The following is an 18,855-nucleotide window of genomic DNA, read 5'->3' on the forward strand; positions in this document are numbered from 1 at the left end:
TGCTGAATTTGAGTGGATCGCGCCCACTCAACAAATGTTTTAAATTCACTCAAACATTTATATTAATGTAGAGCGTAAAATTGTCGGCGGTGATGAAATAATTTAGCTATATCAACGTCGATCTGAACGGCATAGCTAGAGGGGAACTTTCGCAGCCAAACATCAGTTGACAGCCGTTCCCGCAGTCGAACGGACGTACAAAGTTCGCGATTTCTTGTCAAACAAAAATCTAGTTTCACGATGGGATCGCGTAGTTCCAAGACGAAAAAAAACTGTGCCAGCAGCAATCAGAAAAAGACCTCTATAAAAAGTTCGCGAATCGAGGGGTCACCCACTCAATCAGACCTTTCGATCCCCAGCCCACCGGCAGTTAAGGAGAAGAATTTGGGGCCCGAATGGTTGCATGAAACGCAATTTGAGGAATTACTAACCGCAAATGTCGCTCAGTTCTCAAAGATAGTGGGTTTTCGGGTGAAACCCGCCATGGCCCCCGGAGAAAACTATGCAACCCTGATGCTAAGGATCAGCATAGATGTGGAGCTCACTGGTGAGTCGTCTTTAACAAAGACATACTTTTGCATACCTAATAAAATGCACAATCTTGTCGCCCTAGAAAGCGCCATAAATATGCGCTTTTATTGGTATTGAAAAGTTTGATAAGTAGTATCTACAATTCATTTATAAGCATGGACAGTAAATACTTGTTGTTTGGGTCATTTTCCAATAATAGCAAGTGCATGTCTGACAGTAATTATTTTCTAGTCAAAGGTGTTATTGTGAATTTTTCCTAACGAGTTTATAAAACCCGATCTGTCTGCTAGATAAGAGCACCAAACTGGTCTCCCTCATGATGAAGGTGCCACACAAAACTCCCCAAATGGAACAGATGTTGGCCATGGCTAACTTCTTTGACAGCGAAAATGCAGTCTACACGGATATACTGCCGAAATTGGAGGAGCTATACAAGGCTAAGGGATTGGACATACAATTTGCTCCCAAGGCATTCAAACTAGACTCCAAAAAGGAACCCAATTTGGCCAACACAGTGCTAATGAATGACCTGGGTCAGGATGGTTACAAGAACCTAAATCGTTTGGAGTGCCTTAATCTGGAACAAACTAAGTTTGCCCTGAAAAAACTAGCCCAATTCCATGCGGCATCTGCAATGAGTGTTCAGGTGAATGGACCCTTTGCAGATATATTCATAAATGGTGTCCTAGGGGGAAACAAGGAGGTTCTAATGGCATTCTACGAAGGAATGATTGCCTCATTCCGTACTGCTTTTATGGCCAATTTGAAAAACTTTAAGGACGGAGAAAGCTTTCGTGAAAAACTGGTAGGTCTTTACTTTACATATTCATAAATATATTACTTAACTATTTTCCGAATGTTTTCAGGACTCGGCATTTACTCAGATATTTCTAGACTTTGAACATCTGATGAAGAGCGATCCTGCTGAGTTCAATGTTCTAAACCATGGTGATTGCTGGATGAATAACTTGCTATTCAAGGTGGACTCCAAAGGGGAAGTGGAAGACATGTTGTTTGTTGATTTCCAGAACCCCAAATACGGCTCTCCTACGCAGGATTTGTTTTACCTAATCGTCACCTCGGTGCACATAGACTACAAGCTGGATTACTTTGACTTCTTCATCAGGCACTATCACGAACAGTTGACAAAACACCTGAATTTACTAGGCTTCACCGGCAAGCAACTTTCTCTCAGGGAACTTCACATGCTGATGTACAAGCACGGTAGTTGGGCTCTGTTTCCCTCTATCACTGTGCTGCCAGTGGTGCTCCTGGATCCAAATGAATCTGCCACTTTTGACAATTTCCTGAGAGACACCGAAGACGGCGCCAAATTCAAGAATCTTCTGTATGCCAACAAGCGCTACAAGGGATATATTGAGAGGATTCTACCATGGCTGTATAACAAGGGTTTCTTGGAAGCCTAGTAAGTTGAAAGCAGAGAGCTGATTTTTTCTTAAGTATTAATTATTCTCACCTTCAGCAATCAGTTCATCCCACCCGAAACACCTTCATCGGAGAACTCTGAAAATCCCAACCAGATATTGGACTGGCTTAATGTCAGCGACTTTGAAGAAGTAATTTCCTCCTCCGATCCAGAGTTTAAGAAGGTTCTCGGCGGATCTTGGACCTTGGCGACGAAACCCGGAGACAACTTTGCGTCTAAGCTTTTGAAAGTTGATATACAGGCAGAACTTAAAGGTGGGTATCTAAATATTATATATGATACAAAAATTGCTTTCATTTATTATCTCAACAGATAACACTGCCAAGACGTTCTCCTTCATACTTAAAGTACAACAAAAGTCTACCAGTGATAATTTTACCGACGTAAACATGTTTCCCAAAGAAATGGAAATGTATCGCAGATATGTACCCGCCTTTGAAAAACTGTATAAGGATGCAGGCTTAACCATCATATTTAGTGCAAAGTCTTTTGTCCTAAATAAAGATGTCAGTGAAGAATATCTGCTAATGGAAAATCTTCAAGCCAAGGGCTTTAAGATGGCCGACCGCAAGAAAGGATTGGACATGGAGCACACCAAGAGCGCACTGAAGAAACTGGCCCAATGGCATGCGGCCTCCATAAAGTTCAAAGAACTTAACGGATCCTACTCCACATTGTATAACGATGGAATCTATATTGAACAAACGAGAGATACGTTCCATAATATGTTTGCCTTGGCCAAGGATTCGTTTATTCAGATTCTGGGAAAGTTCGAGGGTGCTGAGGAATATCTGCCTAAACTGGTAATGTATGATTACCTCCAGGACTAATTGAATTTTTTAACCGAAATTCTTTTTATAAAGCCATGGATTTTGGACAACCACGTAGATCAGATTATTGAAGATGCCAAAATCAATGAGGAAGAGTTCAATGTGCTTAATCATGGCGATGCCTGGATAAACAACATCATGTTCCAATACGATTCAGAAGGTTGCCTTAAGGAAACCTACTTGCTGGACCATCAGAATGCTAAATACGGTAATCCAGCTCAGGATCTGTACTACTTTATTATGAGTTCTGCAGAGTTGGACATCAAAGTTGATCAGTTTGATTATCTGATCAGGTGGTATCACGAAAATTTAGTGGAACATTCCAATTTGTTAAAATACAATGGATATGTTCCCTCGCTTAATGAACTTCATACCATTTTGATAGACCATCCAGCTTTCGGTATGTAGAAAAAGGAAATGTTATAATAATTTGTATATTTAATTATTATATTTTTGCAGCTGCTGGCACAGTAATCAGTACCTTAACCGTTTGCCTGACCGACGAGGGATTCAACCCCGAGATATTTTTCATCGAAACACCGGAGTCCGAAAAGTTTAGACTACAGCTTCTCGGCAACGAGCGTTATAGAGCCCATATTGAGCGGGTGATGCCTTGGCTTAATAGGAGGGGTCTACTTGACCCTTAAATTATCTATTCTAAATGTGATAAATACTGTTTAAGCATTAATTTTTTCTACAGGATTCTAGAGAAACTGATTCCTTAATTACAATTACAATAAATATTATGCCCATAATATATAAATATACTTATAACATAATATGTCATACCTGATATTGTTAATAATATCTGAAATAAAAAGATGTAACAAAAAATGACTGATTTCCTGTCCAGGAGCCTACCCTAATTTTTAAACATCTCTGATCATTAGATTAAAAGAAAGAAAGATAGTAATAGTGAATAATGGAAATCGGCAAAGTATAAACTGATAAAATTTACAATCTGATAGTTAGGGCTGTCAACCCAGTACTCTTATCAATAAGAAGTGTTTAAGTTCATTCTGATTAGCTATACAAACGCAAACAATTCAAGAACTGATGAAATAACAAAAGTTTTGTTAATTGCAGTGCTATCAACGCTATCAAATAAACTTTTGATTAGAAATGCATTACTAGGAAACCCAGTCGTGTGCCGAATATCAGTATACCATCGATCGCCCAGTTGAGCGGACGCAAATCGCGAGTTTGAACCTCTTATTGTAAATATTAAAATCCTCAGTGCTATACGATGGGTCTGAGAAATTCTAAGACAAAGCAGACCTATGAAGTGAAAACTTCGGAGCCAGCACCACAGGCACAACTGAACTCTGACCCCCCAGCTCCGGTTACCAAGTCGGAACCAGAGATTGATCGTAGCAACTTGGTGCCTAAATGGCTGAATGAAACGCAATTTGAGGAATTTCTAACCACAAATGTAGCTGAGTTCTCCAAAATAGTGGGTTTCCGGGTTAAGCCCGCCTTGTCCCCCGGCGAAAACTATGCCACTCTTATGCTGAGGATCAGCATAGATGTGGAGCTCACTGGTGAGTTAACTGCCCATAAGGCTATCCCTAACTATTTATAGTACTATTTTGGCACAATCTGGTTCAACCAGAAATAACGACGCAGGTAGGTGGGGTTTTGGTTCTTCGTGTAGGTCTGCGATAAGTAATCACAAAGTACTTGAGTATAAGTACGTTTCATTTATAGACAGTTAGCAATAAATGTTTGGTGATTGTTTTGCCTTTCACAATGACAAGGCTTATTTTACACTTACTGGCAACTACTAACCAATGTCTAATGATGCAATATCGCAATTATGAACTTATAAATAATATTCTTTCCAGACAAAAGCACCAAGCTGGTATCCTTCATGATGAAAGTTCCTCATGAAACTCCGCAAATGGAGCAAATGATGGCCTTTGCTAACTTTTTTAACAGCGAGAACATGGCCTATATTGACATTCTACCGAAATTGGAGGAGCTCTATAAGACCAAGGGTATGGATATTAATTTCGCTCCGCGAGCATTCCGACTGGACTCCACCAAGGAGCCCAAGCTGGCCAACACGGTGCTGATGAACGATCTTGGCCAGAATGGGTATAAGAATTTAAATCGTCTGGAGTGCCTGAACTTGGAACAAACCAAGTTTGCCCTTACAAAATTGGCTCAGTTCCATGCAGCCGGTGCTACGATGGTTCAGGTTAATGGACCCTATCCTGATGTGTTTATTCACGGCATGATGGGAGATAACATGGAGGCCATAATGGCTTTTATGGAAGGAATGTTGGGGTCTTTTCGAACGGCGTTTTTGGCCAATCTGAATAAGTTCAAGAACGGAGAAGCGCATCGCGAGAAGCTGGTAAGACTTAGCTTAAAGTAACTTTATTAAATTTTTTATATTCTAACCATTGGTTTCAGGAAAAAATTCTTTCTTCCCTAACTACTGAGTTCATGAAAATCGGTGTCATAGATAAAGATGAGTTCAATGTTCTGAACCATGGCGATTGCTGGATGAATAATCTGCTGTTCAAGGTGGACTCCCAGGGAAATTTGGAGGACATGGTCTTTGTCGATTTCCAGAACCCCAAATACGGCACCAACACCATGGACTTACTCTACTTTATCATGACTTCGGTCCACATAGACTACAAGCTGGATTACTTTGACTTCCTAGTCAGGCATTATCACGAACAGCTGACCAAGCACTTGGATATTTTGGGATTTACGGGACACAGACCATCCTTGAGAGAAATGCACACTAAGATGATCAAGTACGGAGGATGGGTTCTATTCCCAACCATCGCCGTATTGCCTGTGGTTCTTCTGGATCCTAGTGAGTCAGCCACATTTGATAATTTCTTGGGAGACTCCGAAGCTGGCGTTAATTTCAAGAGCTCTTTGTATGCCAACAAGCGGTATCAACGATATATTGAACGAATTCTGCCTTGGTTGGAAAATAGGGGTTACCTGGAACCAAGGTAAGAACTTCTTATGGTTACTTAACCATCAAAATAAATAATAATCCCTTTTTAGTACTGAACCAATCCCAATCCCAACTCAACCGCCCGCATCGGAGCCTCTACAGCAAGCGCAGCCTGAGAATCCTGACCAGATCCTGGACTGGCTTAATGTTAGCGACTTCAAGGAGATCATCTCATCCACCGAACCCCATTTTGAGAAGATTGTAAGTGGTTCGTGGAAGTCGGCCACGAAACCTGGTGACAACTTTGCTTCTAAGCTCCTGAAGGTTGATATCGAGGCACAGTTAAAAGGTGATACCACTACTATTTAAAAATTTAGAAAATCGGAAATATATCAAGCTTATCCTTACCCCTACAGACAATACCGTCAAGACCTTTTCGTATATCCTAAAAGTGAACACAGCCAGTGACATGATTAACTTCGCCGACCTTAACCTGTTTCCCAAGGAGATCGAGATGTACAGTACATACGTACCCGCTTTTGAGCAGCTCTATAAGGACGCTGGATTGCCTGTCACATTTAGTGCCAAGTCCTTCCGACTCAGCAAGGAAGTCAGCGAAGAATATCTGATTTTGGAGAACCTACAGACAGGCGGTTTTCAGATGTGCGATCGCATGAAGGGAATGGACTTGGAGCACAGCAAGAGCACTTTGAAGAAATTGGCTCAATGGCATGCAGCCTCTCTAAAATACAAGGAACTCAATGGATCCTACCCGCCGAAGTACAACAATGGCATTTTTACAGAACAAACTGCTGCCATGTTCAAGGGTATGTTTGCTCAAACGAAGAAGACATACATGGAGGAAGTGGCCACATTTGATGGCGTCGATGAGTATTTGCACAAATTGGTAAGCTTTCCAATCCTTTTTTTAGGTTTAATTATAAAGAACATATTTTTAGCCAGCGGTGTTGGACGCACAAGTCGACAAAATTATAGAAGACGCGAAAATCAATGAGGAAGAGTTCAATGTGCTCAATCATGGCGATGCCTGGATCAATAACATCATGTTCCAATATGACTCGGAGGGACATGTCAAGGAAACCTTCCTACTGGATCACCAACTAACGAAATACGGAAATCCTGCCCAGGATCTGTACTACTTCATAATGAGCTCCACTCAGCTCGATATTAAAGTCGATCAGTTTGACTCTCTCATCCGATGGTATCATCAAAACTTGGTGGAACATGCTAAATTGTTAAAGTACAATGGTTTTCTACCCTCTCTTAAGGAACTGCACATAATTTTGATAGAGCACCCAACTTTTGGTAACATACAAGATAGTCCAGATCCCGATATGAAAACTAACCGATTGTTTTTCTTTTAGCGGCGGTAACCATGCTTACCACCTTGACGATTTGCCTAAACAAGACCGATGAGAATTTCTCCACCGATGGCCTTTTGGGAGAGAACAAGGAAGCGGAATCATTGAGATCGGCACTTTTCAGCAACGAACGTTACAGGGCCAACATAGAACACGTTATGCCGTGGTTAAATAGACGAGGGGTGCTTGATGCTTTCGCCACTGAGATAGCCCAATAACTACTTTTAGACTTGACTGAAACAATAAAAAGCTTTTTATATCAGCTGTATATAGGAATATTTACTATTTTAACAAACGACTATATAAATGTGTGATCACAATTCTATCCTGCCAGAGGGAGCTAACAGTTTTATTATATTTCCTTGTCTTACTTAAGGGCAAACTTTACGGCCAGTACAATACTAGAAACGAAGATCACAGCGAGTGCTAGCTTCCTAAGATTGGCACGATTCACGCCCTTGATTGTCCGCACTACTTCTATATTTAAGCGGAATACGTTGCGACTCTCCTCGATGAAAGCAGCGCGCAGCTCATCGTCAAAAGCTCCATAATGATTGTTGAAAACGCGCCTGAGCTTGGCCTTAAGAACAGAGATCTATAAGAAAGGTATTCGAAATTACTATCTATCAATATCCTTATCCATATGAATGCATTTTGCAGATTCAATTTTTATATAACTTATGTATAGAGAGTATTTAAAGAACGAATGACTAATGTACACACCTTTTCCGGAAAATAGGTGGCCTCGCAGCCAGGGGGACAAATGGTAACCTGTGCGGGCATTGGTCTGGCCTGCAAGTCGTCTTCGTTCAAAGTGGCATCTGCAGCCCTGGCGGTAGCCACCTCAGCCTCCTTGTCGGCCTGCTTCTGTTGCTCCTCGTCGGCGCCCTTAGAGAAGATCCAAAGTTTACGGGCGATCATGCGCTTCTTCTGCAGCATCTGTCCGCCGGACATCAAGGCCATGTACATCTGATAGGAGTAGGCAAACAACAGCAGTTCGTTCTGGGCGGCAACCTTCTCCAGGTGCTCCAGATACTTATTGACTGCCGGACGGGGTTCGTAGGTCTCCCTCCAATCGGAACCGTAGAAGTAGTCGAAATCCCGCTCAAAAGCCGCTGTCCTGTAGAATTCCTTGGGCAGCAGGCGCTCCGGCAGATGGGTCTCGAAGAATTTGTACAGTTCGTAAAAGGCCAAAAGACCATCGTACCAGACCTCGTCATCGGAAAGAGCTGGGGAAAAGGGGGAACATATTATAATACATATATAGTTAAGGAATGGTAGAGTGAACCCACCTAGTGCGAACTTTGCATTGACCAGCACATCGGTCAGGTTATGCACATCCTTTGTGGCTTTACGCAACTCCTTTGTGAAGGCCATGTCCACGAATTCCACATCCTCCACATTCTCTGGCGACTGATTGTCCGCTGTTGTTGCCTCGGTCGTTGACATGGTGCTTTTGCGTAGCTACTTTTCCAATAAATAAGTACGATCTATATTTTATTTGCGTGATAATCGGAAAATACGCCTTTGTTTTTGTTTTGTTTTGAACTCCAGGCCAGTGTGACCGCTCAAAAGAAATATACTAAAATGAATATAAAAATTCCAAGGATGGGTTTGTACAGTACAGCATTTCCATGTAATTTGCGAATGGTCTTATTCTATATTTTTGCTGTAGCTTGATTATTTTTATTTTGTTTAGAAATTTAGGAAAAACATAAGTTTAAGAGAAAAGTGTTTAGACCGCAACAATTGTAAGTGTGGCCTCTGCTACGAGGACCTTAAATTTAAGTTACCACGAAACACGAGCAATACTCAGACCACACATGAAATTTACAACCTACTATTCTTTTTTCATTTCGCTTGCAATCAAACACACCCACACAACACACACCGACTGCAGTCGAGAAAGCAGGGCGACACACCACAAAAACAACAAGTACAATAACGCTTTTGGCTTTGGTTCTGCACTCTTACCCACCCACTCTTTCCGCCCCCTAAAACCATCCACCTTTCCTTACCTCCCCACCGCCCCACTCCACCCACCTGTCTGCCCACCCACTTGATTTGACTCTGAAGAAACCCAAAAAGCAATGTCGGATCTCTTTACCACTTTCGATAGCAACGGCGACGCCGAGCACCACCTGCACCACAACTCCACATCGTCCGCCAGCGGGCACCACCACGACCCACCCATGGCCTCGCCCTCCCAGCACAGTCCGATGACCAACAACAGCAACTCATCCTCGCAGAACGGCGGTCCGGTTTCCGGTTTGGGCACGGGTACGGGTTCGGGCACACCATCCGGTGGTAGCAAGTCATCCAATCACACAGCATCCGCCGGCGGCTCTGAGAACACCCCCGTAAGCTGCTGGAGTACACCCGTAGTCTTCCTAATCTTACCTAACCATTCTGCCACTTTTTCAGATGCTCACCAAGCCGCGTCTCACGGAACTGGTCCGGGAGGTGGACACCACCACGCAGCTGGACGAGGATGTCGAAGAGCTGCTGCTCCAGATCATCGACGACTTTGTCGAGGACACTGTGAAGTCAACTAGCGCCTTCGCCAAGCACCGAAAGTCCAACAAGATCGAGGTGCGCGACGTCCAGCTGCACTTCGAGCGCAAGTACAACATGTGGATACCCGGTTTCGGCACGGACGAGCTGCGCCCCTACAAGCGAGCTGCCGTCACGGAGGCTCACAAACAGCGCCTGGCCCTCATCCGGAAGACGATCAAGAAGTACTAGAGCTAGAGGATCGAATGAGGCAGGATCGGGTCGAGGCTTGGTGTCGGTTGGCCGGAATTCCGTATGCGTATGCCACCCGCGCACATGCCACAAACTATATTTTAAGCTCCAATGTAGACTAAAGAACAAATTTACCCCGTTCTATCGTAGTTGTAAAGGAATAAAAGTACACACATGATTTTACATTAAACAATTGGGCGCCGTCAAAAACCGTGATCTTTAATAAAACACAATTAAATCGGTGGTATATGTAACGAAAACTTGAAGAATCAATACAAAATTAAATAAAGAAATACCAAATAAACTATCAAAAAAATATTTCGATAGAATTTAATTCAATAAATAAAACTGGTTTTAAATAATAATGGTGTTTAAAAAATCACTGCTTTTTATTCATAACCAATCATTAAACCGTGACTTTTACTGAACGCACCCAAGTTCCGGTATTTTTCTGTCACCTGGTATTTTTTCTCAATGGAGTAAACTGGATTTTACATCTCGCCTCAGGGTCATACCATCAATAATGTTTTTTCTGATTGTTGACTTGGAATTTTCCTAGAAAAGGCTCTTAATTGGCCAAAAAAAGGAGCTCGCCATGAAGCTGCCAGTGATTTGTCGCACCTGCGACTCCACGGACACCGACAACCTGCTGAGGCTGGCCACGCCCTCGAAAAAGTATCCGGACAAGCTGCTTTCGGAGATTCTCTGCGAGCTGACGGAAATCAATGTAAACAAAGCTCGGAAAATAAGTTAACCCAAAGATTAAACTGTTCCCTTGGTTTCAGCTGGATGCCAGCGGAAGCCAGAAGCTGCCGCAGTGCTTGTGCAGCGGATGCACCAAGAAACTGTTGGGTGCCTATTGCTATGTGAAGCAGGCGCTGGCCGCCAACGAATTGCTGATGAAGCACCTGAGGAACGGAGCTGCTCCTTCGACCACAGACTGCCTGCAGGAGGCACCCATGGAACTGTGTGCCGAGCAGCATGTGGAGGTCAAGCTGGAGACGGAGGACGAGGACTGTGGCGACAACGATGTCAGCATGACTTGCTCCGAGCTCCCGGAGCCGGACGAAATGGACGTGGAGAGCAAGAAGTCTGTGGATCCTCTGACAATGATTGAGACGGTGAAGCTTGAAGCGGAACCAAGAAGCGTGCAAAAACCTTTGGAAGACGATCTAGCATCGGACTTTGAAGACGACGAGTGGGTGACACTTGGAACACTCCTTACTGCTTTAACTTAACCACACCAAATTGCAGCTCTCTGGATAACCTGCCGTTGGATAAGCGTATTCAACAGTGGAAGACAGGAAGGAAGTCTGTTTTTAAATGCCAGGACTGCCATAGAAGCTTTAAACGAGCCGAGTTCCTAAAACGCCACGAAATCCGCGTACACAAGCAGGATACCCGCTTGTTCGCCTGCTCACTCTGCATTCGGAAGTTCAGCCGCAGCGAAGCCCTCGAAGCGCACTTGAAAGTCCATCGGATCTCCAAGCGATCGGCCAACTTAAGCGAACACAAGAAGGCCAAGGAGGTGGATCTGAATCTCTGCAAGCCGCATGGCTATAAGCTTATTGAGTGCATGATCTGCCAGAGCCAGTACAACAAGATTGCCGATCTGCGGCGGCACTTGGAGGAACACCCCGAGATAGTCAGCCTAGGCGGTCGGCCAAATGTGGAGCCGCACGAGATGGCGGAGCTGTTTTATCCCGACTCCAAGGATCTCGGTGAGGAGCAGTTGATCGGTTTGATTCGCAAGGATTTGGCGGCAGGCATCTATCAGCGTTTCTATTCGATAACCAACCAAAGTGGTTACGAAATGGACCTGGACAGCTCGGAGACGGATAGCGATCTGGACGGAGATCCCGAGGATCAGCAAAAAAGGGGAAAGAAGGCGCGCAAGGCCAGCTACAGCTGCGAACTATGCCAGCAGAAGTTCCCGCGGAAATATCAGCTATATGACCACCAGCGGGAGAACCACAGTTGGTCAGAGGCTCCTCATGTCTGCGGCCGGTGTGATGGACGCTTTGTGAGCCTGCAGCTGCTGCGGCACCACAACGAGTCGCAGTGCCGCAATGCGCAGAAACGTTTTCTCTGTCACAAATGCCCGCTTCGCTTCCGATGGAAACACAACCTGAAAACACACTTCCGCGAGCACAGGATTACAGTGAGTTACTTTGTAATAGAATCTACTAAATAAAACACTACAAGTATCTGCTTTACAGAATCAGACCTTTGAGTGCCCCGAGTGCAAACGGGTCTTTGACAAAAAGAAATCCCTCACAGTTCACCTGCTCAGCGTACATGCAGAGGAATCAAAGCTGATCCCCTGCCAGTGGTGCAGTCGCAAGTTCTACCGACACGACTACTTGGTGAAGCACCTGAAGCGGCACGGACTCAAGGAACAGGACATTCCACTGGCCGAAACCTTGATTGCGGCGACGTCGCGGCCGAATGGAGCAAAGCGCATCACCTGCCGCATGTGCAACCTGCATTTTGAGCGTATTGTGGACCTGAGAGCCCACATTCAGCTGGAGCTAAAGCTTTCTTTGTCCCTGCACCAGAGCTACGACTCCCTACATAATTACTCGATAACAAATGAGTCCGGGTTTGAGCTACAGCTGGAGGATTCGGAGACCGAGGACGAGATACAGCCAAGTGGTGTCAGTCGTCCCGTTTACATCTGCGAGCTGTGCAGTGTGCAATGCAAGCGGAAATTTGAGATGATCCAGCATCAGCGGACGATGCATCGTTTCGACAAAATGCCACACGAGTGCGATGACTGCATTTTCAAGTGTGTGTCCAAGGTGGGTTTTTTGGGTTGCCATTCTTTCCAACACCTTCGTAACTGAACTAATCTTTTAGAGCATTATGGATCACCACCGGCAGGGCCAGTGTAGCAGTACAGAAAAGAAGCATCCTTGCGACAAGTGCTCCTACAAGTTCATGTGGCCCGAGAACCTGGAACAGCACGTTCTTCTGCAGCACAGCCAATCCTCCGCCAGCAATCCGACAGGAGCTAAGCGAACGTCTGGTGCCGGTGACCTGGACAAGGACGCCGCCGAGGACGGGGTGCCGCTGCTGCAGTGTCCGCACTGCGATCGCACCTACCAGATGAAGTCGCGTCTGAACAACCACATCCGCGATGTGCACGTTAACGGCGACCGAAAGCGAAAGGAGGCGGTCAAACGCTTCCTTTGCTCCCTATGCGGCAGGGAGACAGGATCCGCCGCGGCTCTGGTGACCCATATGCGTCGGCACACTGGCGAGAAGCCCTTCAAGTGCGACCTTTGCGAGATGGCCTTCCCGCGGCACTCGGAGCTGGCCTCGCATCGCCGAATGCACACCGGCGAGAAGCCGTTCCATTGCACCGTGTGCGGCAAGGACTTCGCCCGCTCCGACAAGCTCAAGCGCCACATGCTCACCCACAGCGGCCTGAAGCCGCACAAGTGTACCTACTGCGAGAAGAGCTACCGCCAGGCCAAGGACCTGAAGCTCCACCTGCAGCAGCACACCGGGGAGTGTCCCTTCGTGTGCGGCACCTGCGGCGAACGCTTCATCCAGAGCAGCACGCTGGAGAAGCACCGGCTGATGCGACGCCACTTCGTCTAGTATAAAAAATGGCATTTATTCTAATGGTCATGGCGGGGCATCTATGAGAAACCATTGCCAAAACAATTTAGATTACAATATAAAAGAGTATATAAGTGAACACAAAAGTACATGTTTTAAAAGGTTACATGGGAAAAACCATATTGTAAGTAAACTTTGGATTTAGCTTGGAATGGCGAGATGTGCCTCACCTACAGCTCTTCAGAACCAGAACGTGGTTCGATTTTGGCCATCTCCGTGTCGAAGAAGAGCACCGCATTGGGGGGAATCTTTCCACCGCCCGCTCCACTGGCTCCATAGCCCAGCTCCGGGGGAATCGTTAGCTTCCGTTGCTCTCCCTCGCACATTCCCAGGATGCCCTGGTCCCAACCCTTGATCACCTGGCGGGCACCAAGGGTGAAGGAGAAGGGAGTGCCGCGGGAGTAGCTGCTGTCGAACTCGGAGCCATCTTGCAGCGTGCCCTGGAAAGTTTCCAAATTCGGGGTTAGGTTTTGGGCTGCTGATGCTCCTTATCTGATCTGCCCTACCCTGTAGTGTACGTGAACCAGGTCACCGTTCTTGGCCTTCCGGGTGCAGTTCTCCACGCGCTTCTTGACCCCAATCTTCACTTTGGGTTCGCTGGCCACAGAGGCTGCCACAAAAACGGTTATTAGGAGAAAATAAGTTAGCTTCATCTTATCAGGAGCTTAGCACAAAATCGTATCTTTTAAAAATGAATGTATCCACTGCGAACTGCGACTTTGGTTAATGATTGTCCAACACTTGTTCTGCCTTTCCGTTTAACAACACTATTCGATAATCGATAACGATTGCCAGGCTATTAAGAAAAATAAATAAATAAAACAATTTAAGCAAAATGAGCTCAGGGCCCATGCGTACGCCCGTCTCGCAGATCATCCAAAGCAAGCACGACCAGGATGCGGAGGAGGAGCCCAAAAAGAAGTCCCGCGAGGACTGGCGCAAGGCCAAGGAGCTGGAGGAGGCCCGGAAAGCGGGAACAGCTCCAGCCGCCGTGGACGAAGAGGGTCGCGACATAAATCCGCATATTCCGCAATACATATCCAATGCGCCTTGGTACTACGGATCGGCGGGACCTACCCTCAAGCATCAGCGGCCGCAGCACGAGGATGAGCAGGGACAGCTGGACAAGAGGGCTCCCAAGGGACTCAACACGACACGCATCATCACCAAGTTCCGCAAAGGCGCCTGCGAAAACTGCGGTGCGGTTACCCACAAACGCAAGGATTGCCTGGAACGGCCTCGCAAGGTCCAAGCCAAGTATGCCGAGTCCATCGTTGTCCACGACGAGCACTTGGTCAATGAGGCAGCGGTCAACTATGACGAGAAACGTGACCGCTGGAGCAGCTACGATCCAGCCAACCACAGGGAGATCGTCGAAGAGTACGAGAAGGTGGAGGAGGCAAAGCGACAGCTCAAGGCAGAGAAGCTCAAAAATGGTAGGATTAACATTAATAAATCCAAAAGTTGTCACTATATCTCTCTTTTCCAAACCCCAGATCCCGATGCCGAAATATCCGATGAGGAGGGCAACGAGGACAAATATGTGGACGAGGTGGACATGCCGGGCACCAAGGTGGACTCCAAACAGCGTATCACGGTGCGCAACTTGCGTATCCGCGAGGACACAGCAAAGTACCTGAGGAACTTGGACCCGAACTCAGCCTACTACGATCCCAAAACGCGCTCCATGCGTGACAATCCCAATCCCGCCGTGCCCGAGGAAGAGTATGTAGCATAATATTATCCAAAAATAGTTATCTTTCCTAACCTTTCATTCTTGCAGAGCTGAGTTCGCCGGCGAGAACTTTGTGCGCTTCTCTGGAGACACCACAGCCCAGGCCACCGCCCAGTTGTTTGCCTGGGAGGCTCATGGCAAGGGAGTTGATGTCCATCTACTGGCCGAACCCACCAAGTTAGAACTGCTTCAGAAAGAATACGAGCAAAAGAAGGAACAGTTCAAGTCGAGTGTAAGTTTCTCTTTGATCAGAACTCTTGCACAGTTACTAACACATTTATTTGGATTTACAGACTAAAACGCACATTGTTGAGAAGTACGGAGGCGAGGAGCACTTGCAGGTGCCGCCAAAGTCGCTGCTGCTGGCTCAGACCGAGGAGTATATCGAGTACTCCCGCAGCGGCAAAGTGATCAAGGGTGTGGAGAAGCCCAAGGCGCGCAGTATCTATGAGGAGGATGTGTACATCAACAACCACACGACCGTTTGGGGCAGCTTCTGGAACGCCGGTCGTTGGGGCTACAAGTGCTGCAAGTCCTTTATCAAGAACTCCTACTGTGTGGGCATGCAGGAGCCGGAGGGCTACTCGGAACAGCATCCCACCAGCTCCAGCACAGTAGCTGCCGCAGAGCCCGCAACCCAAGTTCAATTTAAGATCCCAGAAGTGCCACCAGAAAGGCCCGCCTCCGAAGTAGACTCAGCTCCGAGTTCAGAATCCTCTTCATCTGAAGAGGAGGAAGTAAAACCCGAGAAGAAAAAGTCCAAGAAGAAGTCAAAGAAGCGCGAGAAGAAAAAGAAGGCTAAGGAGCAGCGCAAACAGAAATCCAAGTACAAGGAAGCCAAGGAGGAGGAGGAGAAGGCGAAGAAAAAAGAGGTTCCCGAGGAACTTGACGATCGCAAGCGGGCGTACAACAGCATGTACGATGTGAAGGCGCCCACTGAAGACGAGATTGAGGAATGGAAGAAGAAGCGGCCGAGGGAGGAAGATCCCATGCTGCAGTTTATGTAGACAATAAAATACAACTAATCAACTTAAACTTAAACACACTCTTCTCTTTTAAAACAGAAAAAAGCAAGTAGTTAGAGAAACGTCATCTTTAATATTAAACGATGGCGTATTGTTCGTAGAGCAGCTCCCTGATTTTGTAGTACTCCTCGGACAAGCAACCCTCCATGGCCACTTTGCCGGCATCGACGCGTCGCAAAGCCAGAGTTCCATTGCTGCACCAAAGCACGCCGCCAGAAAACTCCGAGTTAATATTGTTGCGCATGAGAATCTGCTTAAAGTCGGAGAGCTTCAGTTCGTTAATAAGCACAGAGTTGTGGACCGGAATCTCATCCTCGGCCAGCGTCTCCAGGGTTAAGGTCTTGCCTTCCTGCACGGCGGCGTCCTGCTCCACCGTGACGTCCATGGGTGCTTCGATCGCCTTAACACGCATTCCCAGGCGACCATCCACCCACGCCACCTCCGCGTCCTTGCCCTTTTGGAACTGCAGCTGGGACACAAGACCTTCTGTCAGGCGCACCTGGTAGATGTGGATCTCAGTGGTGACGTCGATGATCTCCCCCTTCTGGGGAGTGAAAACTCGTGCCCCGACATTCTGCTCGCAGTGTTTGGCCACCACCTGGGTGCCCTCCGCATTGCCGTGGATAACAATAACACGCCGTGGTCGCAACTGGGAGAGGATCTTTAGCATGGACTCGCCGTCGGAGCGACCTTCGAAGTCGATCCTCTGGATTTGGGCATTCACCTCGATGGTTTTCCGTTGGTTTATCAGCTTAGTGGGCTTCTCCAGCAGCTGCACATCGTTATCGCCGATGCCACCGTTAGTCTGTTGATCAGCTCCCACGCCTGGTTCCTCCTTCTTAACGTTCTCCTTGTTCTGCTCCTCCATTGGGACGAAATCGTAGCCCGCCGTATCGGCAATGCGGTAATCGTCCAAATTGATGATCTCCCCGTACTCATCGTATTTTACTTTTTCCTCGTGATAGGGAAACATCACATGGTGACGCTTGTTGGACTTAAAAAAGCCGGAATGATGACGACCCTCCGGCCGGACCACAATGTCGTGCTTGCCCGTAATGACGCTCATCTCGATGTCGTCTTCGGACTCGGAACTGCTCTCCTCCTCAACATCGGGCTTTACGATAAGGGGATTAAGCTTCTCGCCCTGTGTGCGAATGTATTCCTCTAGCTCGGCGCCTTCCAATTCAACTCTTCGCCTGACGTCCAACTCGATTTGCTTGCCCGGCGTGCAGTTCTCCACCAGTTCCATGGCCAAAGTGCCGGGAGAGGTGCGAGTGGTCAGGATAATGCTGTTGTTGGCATTGCTGGCCCATTGCACAAAGAGGTCTCTTGTGAATCCGCTCTCCAAGTCTGGAGTGCTGGCCAGCACTACTTTTGGACCGGCCGGCAGCTTATAGACATCCGCCAGAGAGTGACAAAGCTGGATGTGCTTAAACTGGAAGGGATTGTTGCGAGCTCCCTCGAATGCCTTTGTAAGTTTATCGCTCATCCACTCGATCTGGGATTTGGCGAACTCAATCACGTTGTAGCTCACATTGTTGAGGAGGGCCAGTGAGTAGGCCATCAGACCAGATTCCTTGTTTTTCCACAGTTGGTCCAACATGTGGGCCAGCTCAAGGACACGTCCTGCTGTGTCCACGGCTATCAGTACATTGCCATTATTACGCACCGTTTGCAGGATGTTTGTCATTAGCTTTTCATCGCGGGCTCTCCTTCTAGCTTGCTGGTACTGTGCATTGTAGGCATCGGTGATGAGGAGCGATGGTCTTTGTAGCCTGTCCAGCTCACAGCCGCTCAAGTGACGCTCTTTCTTGTGATTGAAGTCGGTGGCATAGACTATATCCTCCTCACCCACTTTGACAATCTTCCAGATGGTCCCGCCGATCATGTGTCCTGCATTCAAGGGCGTTATGGATATGCCATAACCCTTGCCCTTCAACGAAACCGTTTGGTTGTACTTCAGCTGGGTGATCTTCTCAAAGGCCGTGTCCACGTCGTCCAGCGAGAAGAGATCGAAGTCGCCCATGTTGAAGTGCGACATGTACAGGTCGTACATGAACATTTGGCCCATTTTGAACACGGGAATGGTGGCGTATATGGGGCAATTCAGTCCCAGCTTGCCCACCAAGTACGGCAGTGCGCCCAGGTGATATGCATCCGGATGGGATAGCAAGACGGCATCCAGGGTGTGCACCTGCCTGAGAATAGTAAAAACTGTAACATTGTTACCCCAATAGGCCTTTAGTTTACCTCTTTAGTTCCTTGATGAAGTTGGCATCAAACTTTTCGTCCCACCCGCAGTCGAGCAAAATCCGGACATCGTCTATCTGAAGAATGTAGCACGGCGGCGACTCGTCCATTGCCCCGGATATAGTGTGCAGCTTGATAATGGACGTCATTTTAAGCAATTAAACCGCCTGCACATCAAAAACAAGAAAATTAAGTATAAAACTCGCAGTTCTCCGCCGGTCCAGGGATGCAAAACAAACTGTCACAGCGTTGCCATTTGCCATTGCCATTGTTTACACAGTGAATATCAGTTATACATATATCACTTTTCAAAATATAAATTGGAATATTCAAGTTAAAGACATAATTAAAGTGTATAAC

At 46.7% G+C, this 18,855-nt stretch overlaps 8 protein-coding genes across 11 annotated transcripts; 5 read left to right on the forward strand and 3 right to left on the reverse strand.

The window, feature by feature from the left end:
• Window positions 1–154: 154 nt before the first annotated feature.
• On the forward strand, window positions 155–3,645 carry LOC108014726 (uncharacterized). Its single transcript, XM_065866571.2, has 7 exons — window positions 155–547; window positions 822–1,336; window positions 1,398–1,957; window positions 2,015–2,232; window positions 2,291–2,781; window positions 2,842–3,208; window positions 3,268–3,645. Exons 1-7 carry the CDS (start codon window positions 241–243, stop codon window positions 3,453–3,455), a joined length of 2,646 nt encoding a protein of 881 aa, XP_065722643.2. The 5' UTR covers window positions 155–240; the 3' UTR covers window positions 3,456–3,645.
• Window positions 3,646–3,960: 315 nt separating this feature from the next.
• LOC139352963 (uncharacterized) lies at window positions 3,961–7,381 on the forward strand. Its single transcript, XM_070995874.1, has 7 exons — window positions 3,961–4,349; window positions 4,653–5,167; window positions 5,227–5,786; window positions 5,842–6,080; window positions 6,148–6,638; window positions 6,691–7,057; window positions 7,117–7,381. Exons 1-7 carry the CDS (start codon window positions 4,055–4,057, stop codon window positions 7,329–7,331), a joined length of 2,682 nt encoding a protein of 893 aa, XP_070851975.1. The 5' UTR covers window positions 3,961–4,054; the 3' UTR covers window positions 7,332–7,381.
• Window positions 7,344–8,666, reverse strand: Ho (Heme oxygenase). Its single transcript, XM_017076944.4, has 3 exons — window positions 8,406–8,666; window positions 7,837–8,342; window positions 7,344–7,708 (listed from the first exon to the last, which is right to left on the reverse strand). The coding sequence occupies exons 1-3, from the start codon at window positions 8,560–8,562 to the stop codon at window positions 7,481–7,483; spliced, it is 891 nt and encodes a 296-aa protein (XP_016932433.3). The 5' UTR covers window positions 8,563–8,666; the 3' UTR covers window positions 7,344–7,480.
• A 61-nt stretch (window positions 8,667–8,727) lies between these two features.
• Window positions 8,728–10,051, forward strand: Taf12 (TATA-box binding protein associated factor 12). 4 transcript variants are annotated; one of them, XM_017076917.4, is made up of 4 exons: window positions 8,768–8,864; window positions 9,014–9,049; window positions 9,233–9,473; window positions 9,538–10,051. In XM_017076917.4, the coding sequence occupies exons 3-4, from the start codon at window positions 9,306–9,308 to the stop codon at window positions 9,856–9,858; spliced, it is 489 nt and encodes a 162-aa protein (XP_016932406.1). In that variant the 5' UTR covers window positions 8,768–8,864; window positions 9,014–9,049; window positions 9,233–9,305; the 3' UTR covers window positions 9,859–10,051. The 4 variants fall into 4 exon arrangements, with proteins under 4 accessions (XP_016932405.1, XP_036675264.1, XP_016932407.1 ...); XM_017076916.4 differs by lacking the exon at window positions 9,014–9,049 and having other exon boundaries at window positions 8,728–8,864; XM_036819369.3 differs by having other exon boundaries at window positions 8,739–8,864; window positions 9,014–9,473.
• A 304-nt stretch (window positions 10,052–10,355) lies between these two features.
• Window positions 10,356–14,177, forward strand: LOC108011717 (zinc finger protein 271). The gene is made up of 5 exons (XM_017076938.4): window positions 10,356–10,585; window positions 10,644–11,056; window positions 11,113–12,019; window positions 12,078–12,659; window positions 12,718–14,177. Exons 1-5 carry the CDS (start codon window positions 10,454–10,456, stop codon window positions 13,462–13,464), a joined length of 2,781 nt encoding a protein of 926 aa, XP_016932427.4. The 5' UTR covers window positions 10,356–10,453; the 3' UTR covers window positions 13,465–14,177.
• On the reverse strand, window positions 13,460–14,207 carry LOC108014732 (FK506-binding protein 2). The gene is made up of 2 exons (XM_017080906.4): window positions 13,992–14,207; window positions 13,460–13,925 (listed from the first exon to the last, which is right to left on the reverse strand). Exons 1-2 carry the CDS (start codon window positions 14,136–14,138, stop codon window positions 13,656–13,658), a joined length of 417 nt encoding a protein of 138 aa, XP_016936395.2. The 5' UTR covers window positions 14,139–14,207; the 3' UTR covers window positions 13,460–13,655.
• A 48-nt stretch (window positions 14,208–14,255) lies between these two features.
• On the forward strand, window positions 14,256–16,261 carry Slu7 (Pre-mRNA-splicing factor Slu7). Its single transcript, XM_017076942.4, has 4 exons — window positions 14,256–14,921; window positions 14,982–15,210; window positions 15,269–15,452; window positions 15,514–16,261. The coding sequence occupies exons 1-4, from the start codon at window positions 14,321–14,323 to the stop codon at window positions 16,225–16,227; spliced, it is 1,728 nt and encodes a 575-aa protein (XP_016932431.4). The 5' UTR covers window positions 14,256–14,320; the 3' UTR covers window positions 16,228–16,261.
• On the reverse strand, window positions 16,177–18,736 carry Cpsf100 (cleavage and polyadenylation specificity factor subunit 2). Its single transcript, XM_017076940.4, has 2 exons — window positions 18,496–18,736; window positions 16,177–18,443 (listed from the first exon to the last, which is right to left on the reverse strand). The coding sequence occupies exons 1-2, from the start codon at window positions 18,642–18,644 to the stop codon at window positions 16,322–16,324; spliced, it is 2,271 nt and encodes a 756-aa protein (XP_016932429.1). The 5' UTR covers window positions 18,645–18,736; the 3' UTR covers window positions 16,177–16,321.
• Window positions 18,737–18,855: the final 119 nt, after the last annotated feature.

Source organism: Drosophila suzukii, chromosome 3, assembly GCF_043229965.1.
Source record: "Drosophila suzukii chromosome 3, CBGP_Dsuzu_IsoJpt1.0, whole genome shotgun sequence".
Classification (NCBI taxonomy): Eukaryota; Metazoa; Arthropoda; class Insecta; order Diptera; family Drosophilidae; genus Drosophila; species Drosophila suzukii.

Bases quoted from the DNA above. Each gene is read 5' to 3' on its own strand.
- LOC108014726 (XM_065866571.2), top strand. From the start codon at position 241: ATGGGATCGCGTAGTTCCAAGACGAAAAAAAACTGTGCCAGCAGCAAT. The intron at 1,958-2,014 runs GTAAGTTGAAAG...TCTCACCTTCAG, and splicing joins AAGGGTTTCTTGGAAGCCTA to CAATCAGTTCATCCCACCCG. The intron at 2,782-2,841 runs GTAATGTATGAT...CTTTTTATAAAG, and splicing joins AGGAATATCTGCCTAAACTG to CCATGGATTTTGGACAACCA.
- LOC139352963 (XM_070995874.1), top strand. From the start codon at position 4,055: ATGGGTCTGAGAAATTCTAAGACAAAGCAGACCTATGAAGTGAAAACT. The intron at 5,168-5,226 runs GTAAGACTTAGC...CATTGGTTTCAG, and splicing joins AAGCGCATCGCGAGAAGCTG to GAAAAAATTCTTTCTTCCCT. The intron at 6,081-6,147 runs GTGATACCACTA...TTACCCCTACAG, and splicing joins TATCGAGGCACAGTTAAAAG to ACAATACCGTCAAGACCTTT.
- Ho (XM_017076944.4), bottom strand. From the start codon at position 8,562: ATGTCAACGACCGAGGCAACAACAGCGGACAATCAGTCGCCAGAGAAT. The intron at 8,343-8,405 runs GTGGGTTCACTC...CCTTTTCCCCAG, and splicing joins CAATGCAAAGTTCGCACTAG to CTCTTTCCGATGACGAGGTC. The intron at 7,709-7,836 runs GTGTGTACATTA...CCTTTCTTATAG, and splicing joins CCACCTATTTTCCGGAAAAG to ATCTCTGTTCTTAAGGCCAA.
- Taf12 (XM_036819369.3), top strand. From the start codon at position 9,204: ATGTCGGATCTCTTTACCACTTTCGATAGCAACGGCGACGCCGAGCAC. The intron at 9,474-9,537 runs GTAAGCTGCTGG...CCACTTTTTCAG, and splicing joins GCGGCTCTGAGAACACCCCC to ATGCTCACCAAGCCGCGTCT.
- LOC108011717 (XM_017076938.4), top strand. From the start codon at position 10,454: ATGAAGCTGCCAGTGATTTGTCGCACCTGCGACTCCACGGACACCGAC. The intron at 10,586-10,643 runs GTAAACAAAGCT...CCTTGGTTTCAG, and splicing joins GCGAGCTGACGGAAATCAAT to CTGGATGCCAGCGGAAGCCA. The intron at 12,020-12,077 runs GTGAGTTACTTT...TCTGCTTTACAG, and splicing joins TCCGCGAGCACAGGATTACA to AATCAGACCTTTGAGTGCCC.
- LOC108014732 (XM_017080906.4), bottom strand. From the start codon at position 14,138: ATGAAGCTAACTTATTTTCTCCTAATAACCGTTTTTGTGGCAGCCTCT. The intron at 13,926-13,991 runs GTAGGGCAGATC...GAAACTTTCCAG, and splicing joins TGGTTCACGTACACTACAGG to GGCACGCTGCAAGATGGCTC.
- Slu7 (XM_017076942.4), top strand. From the start codon at position 14,321: ATGAGCTCAGGGCCCATGCGTACGCCCGTCTCGCAGATCATCCAAAGC. The intron at 15,211-15,268 runs GTATGTAGCATA...TCATTCTTGCAG, and splicing joins CCCGCCGTGCCCGAGGAAGA to AGCTGAGTTCGCCGGCGAGA. The intron at 15,453-15,513 runs GTAAGTTTCTCT...TTGGATTTACAG, and splicing joins AGGAACAGTTCAAGTCGAGT to ACTAAAACGCACATTGTTGA.
- Cpsf100 (XM_017076940.4), bottom strand. From the start codon at position 18,644: ATGACGTCCATTATCAAGCTGCACACTATATCCGGGGCAATGGACGAG. The intron at 18,444-18,495 runs GTAAACTAAAGG...TACTATTCTCAG, and splicing joins TTCATCAAGGAACTAAAGAG to GCAGGTGCACACCCTGGATG.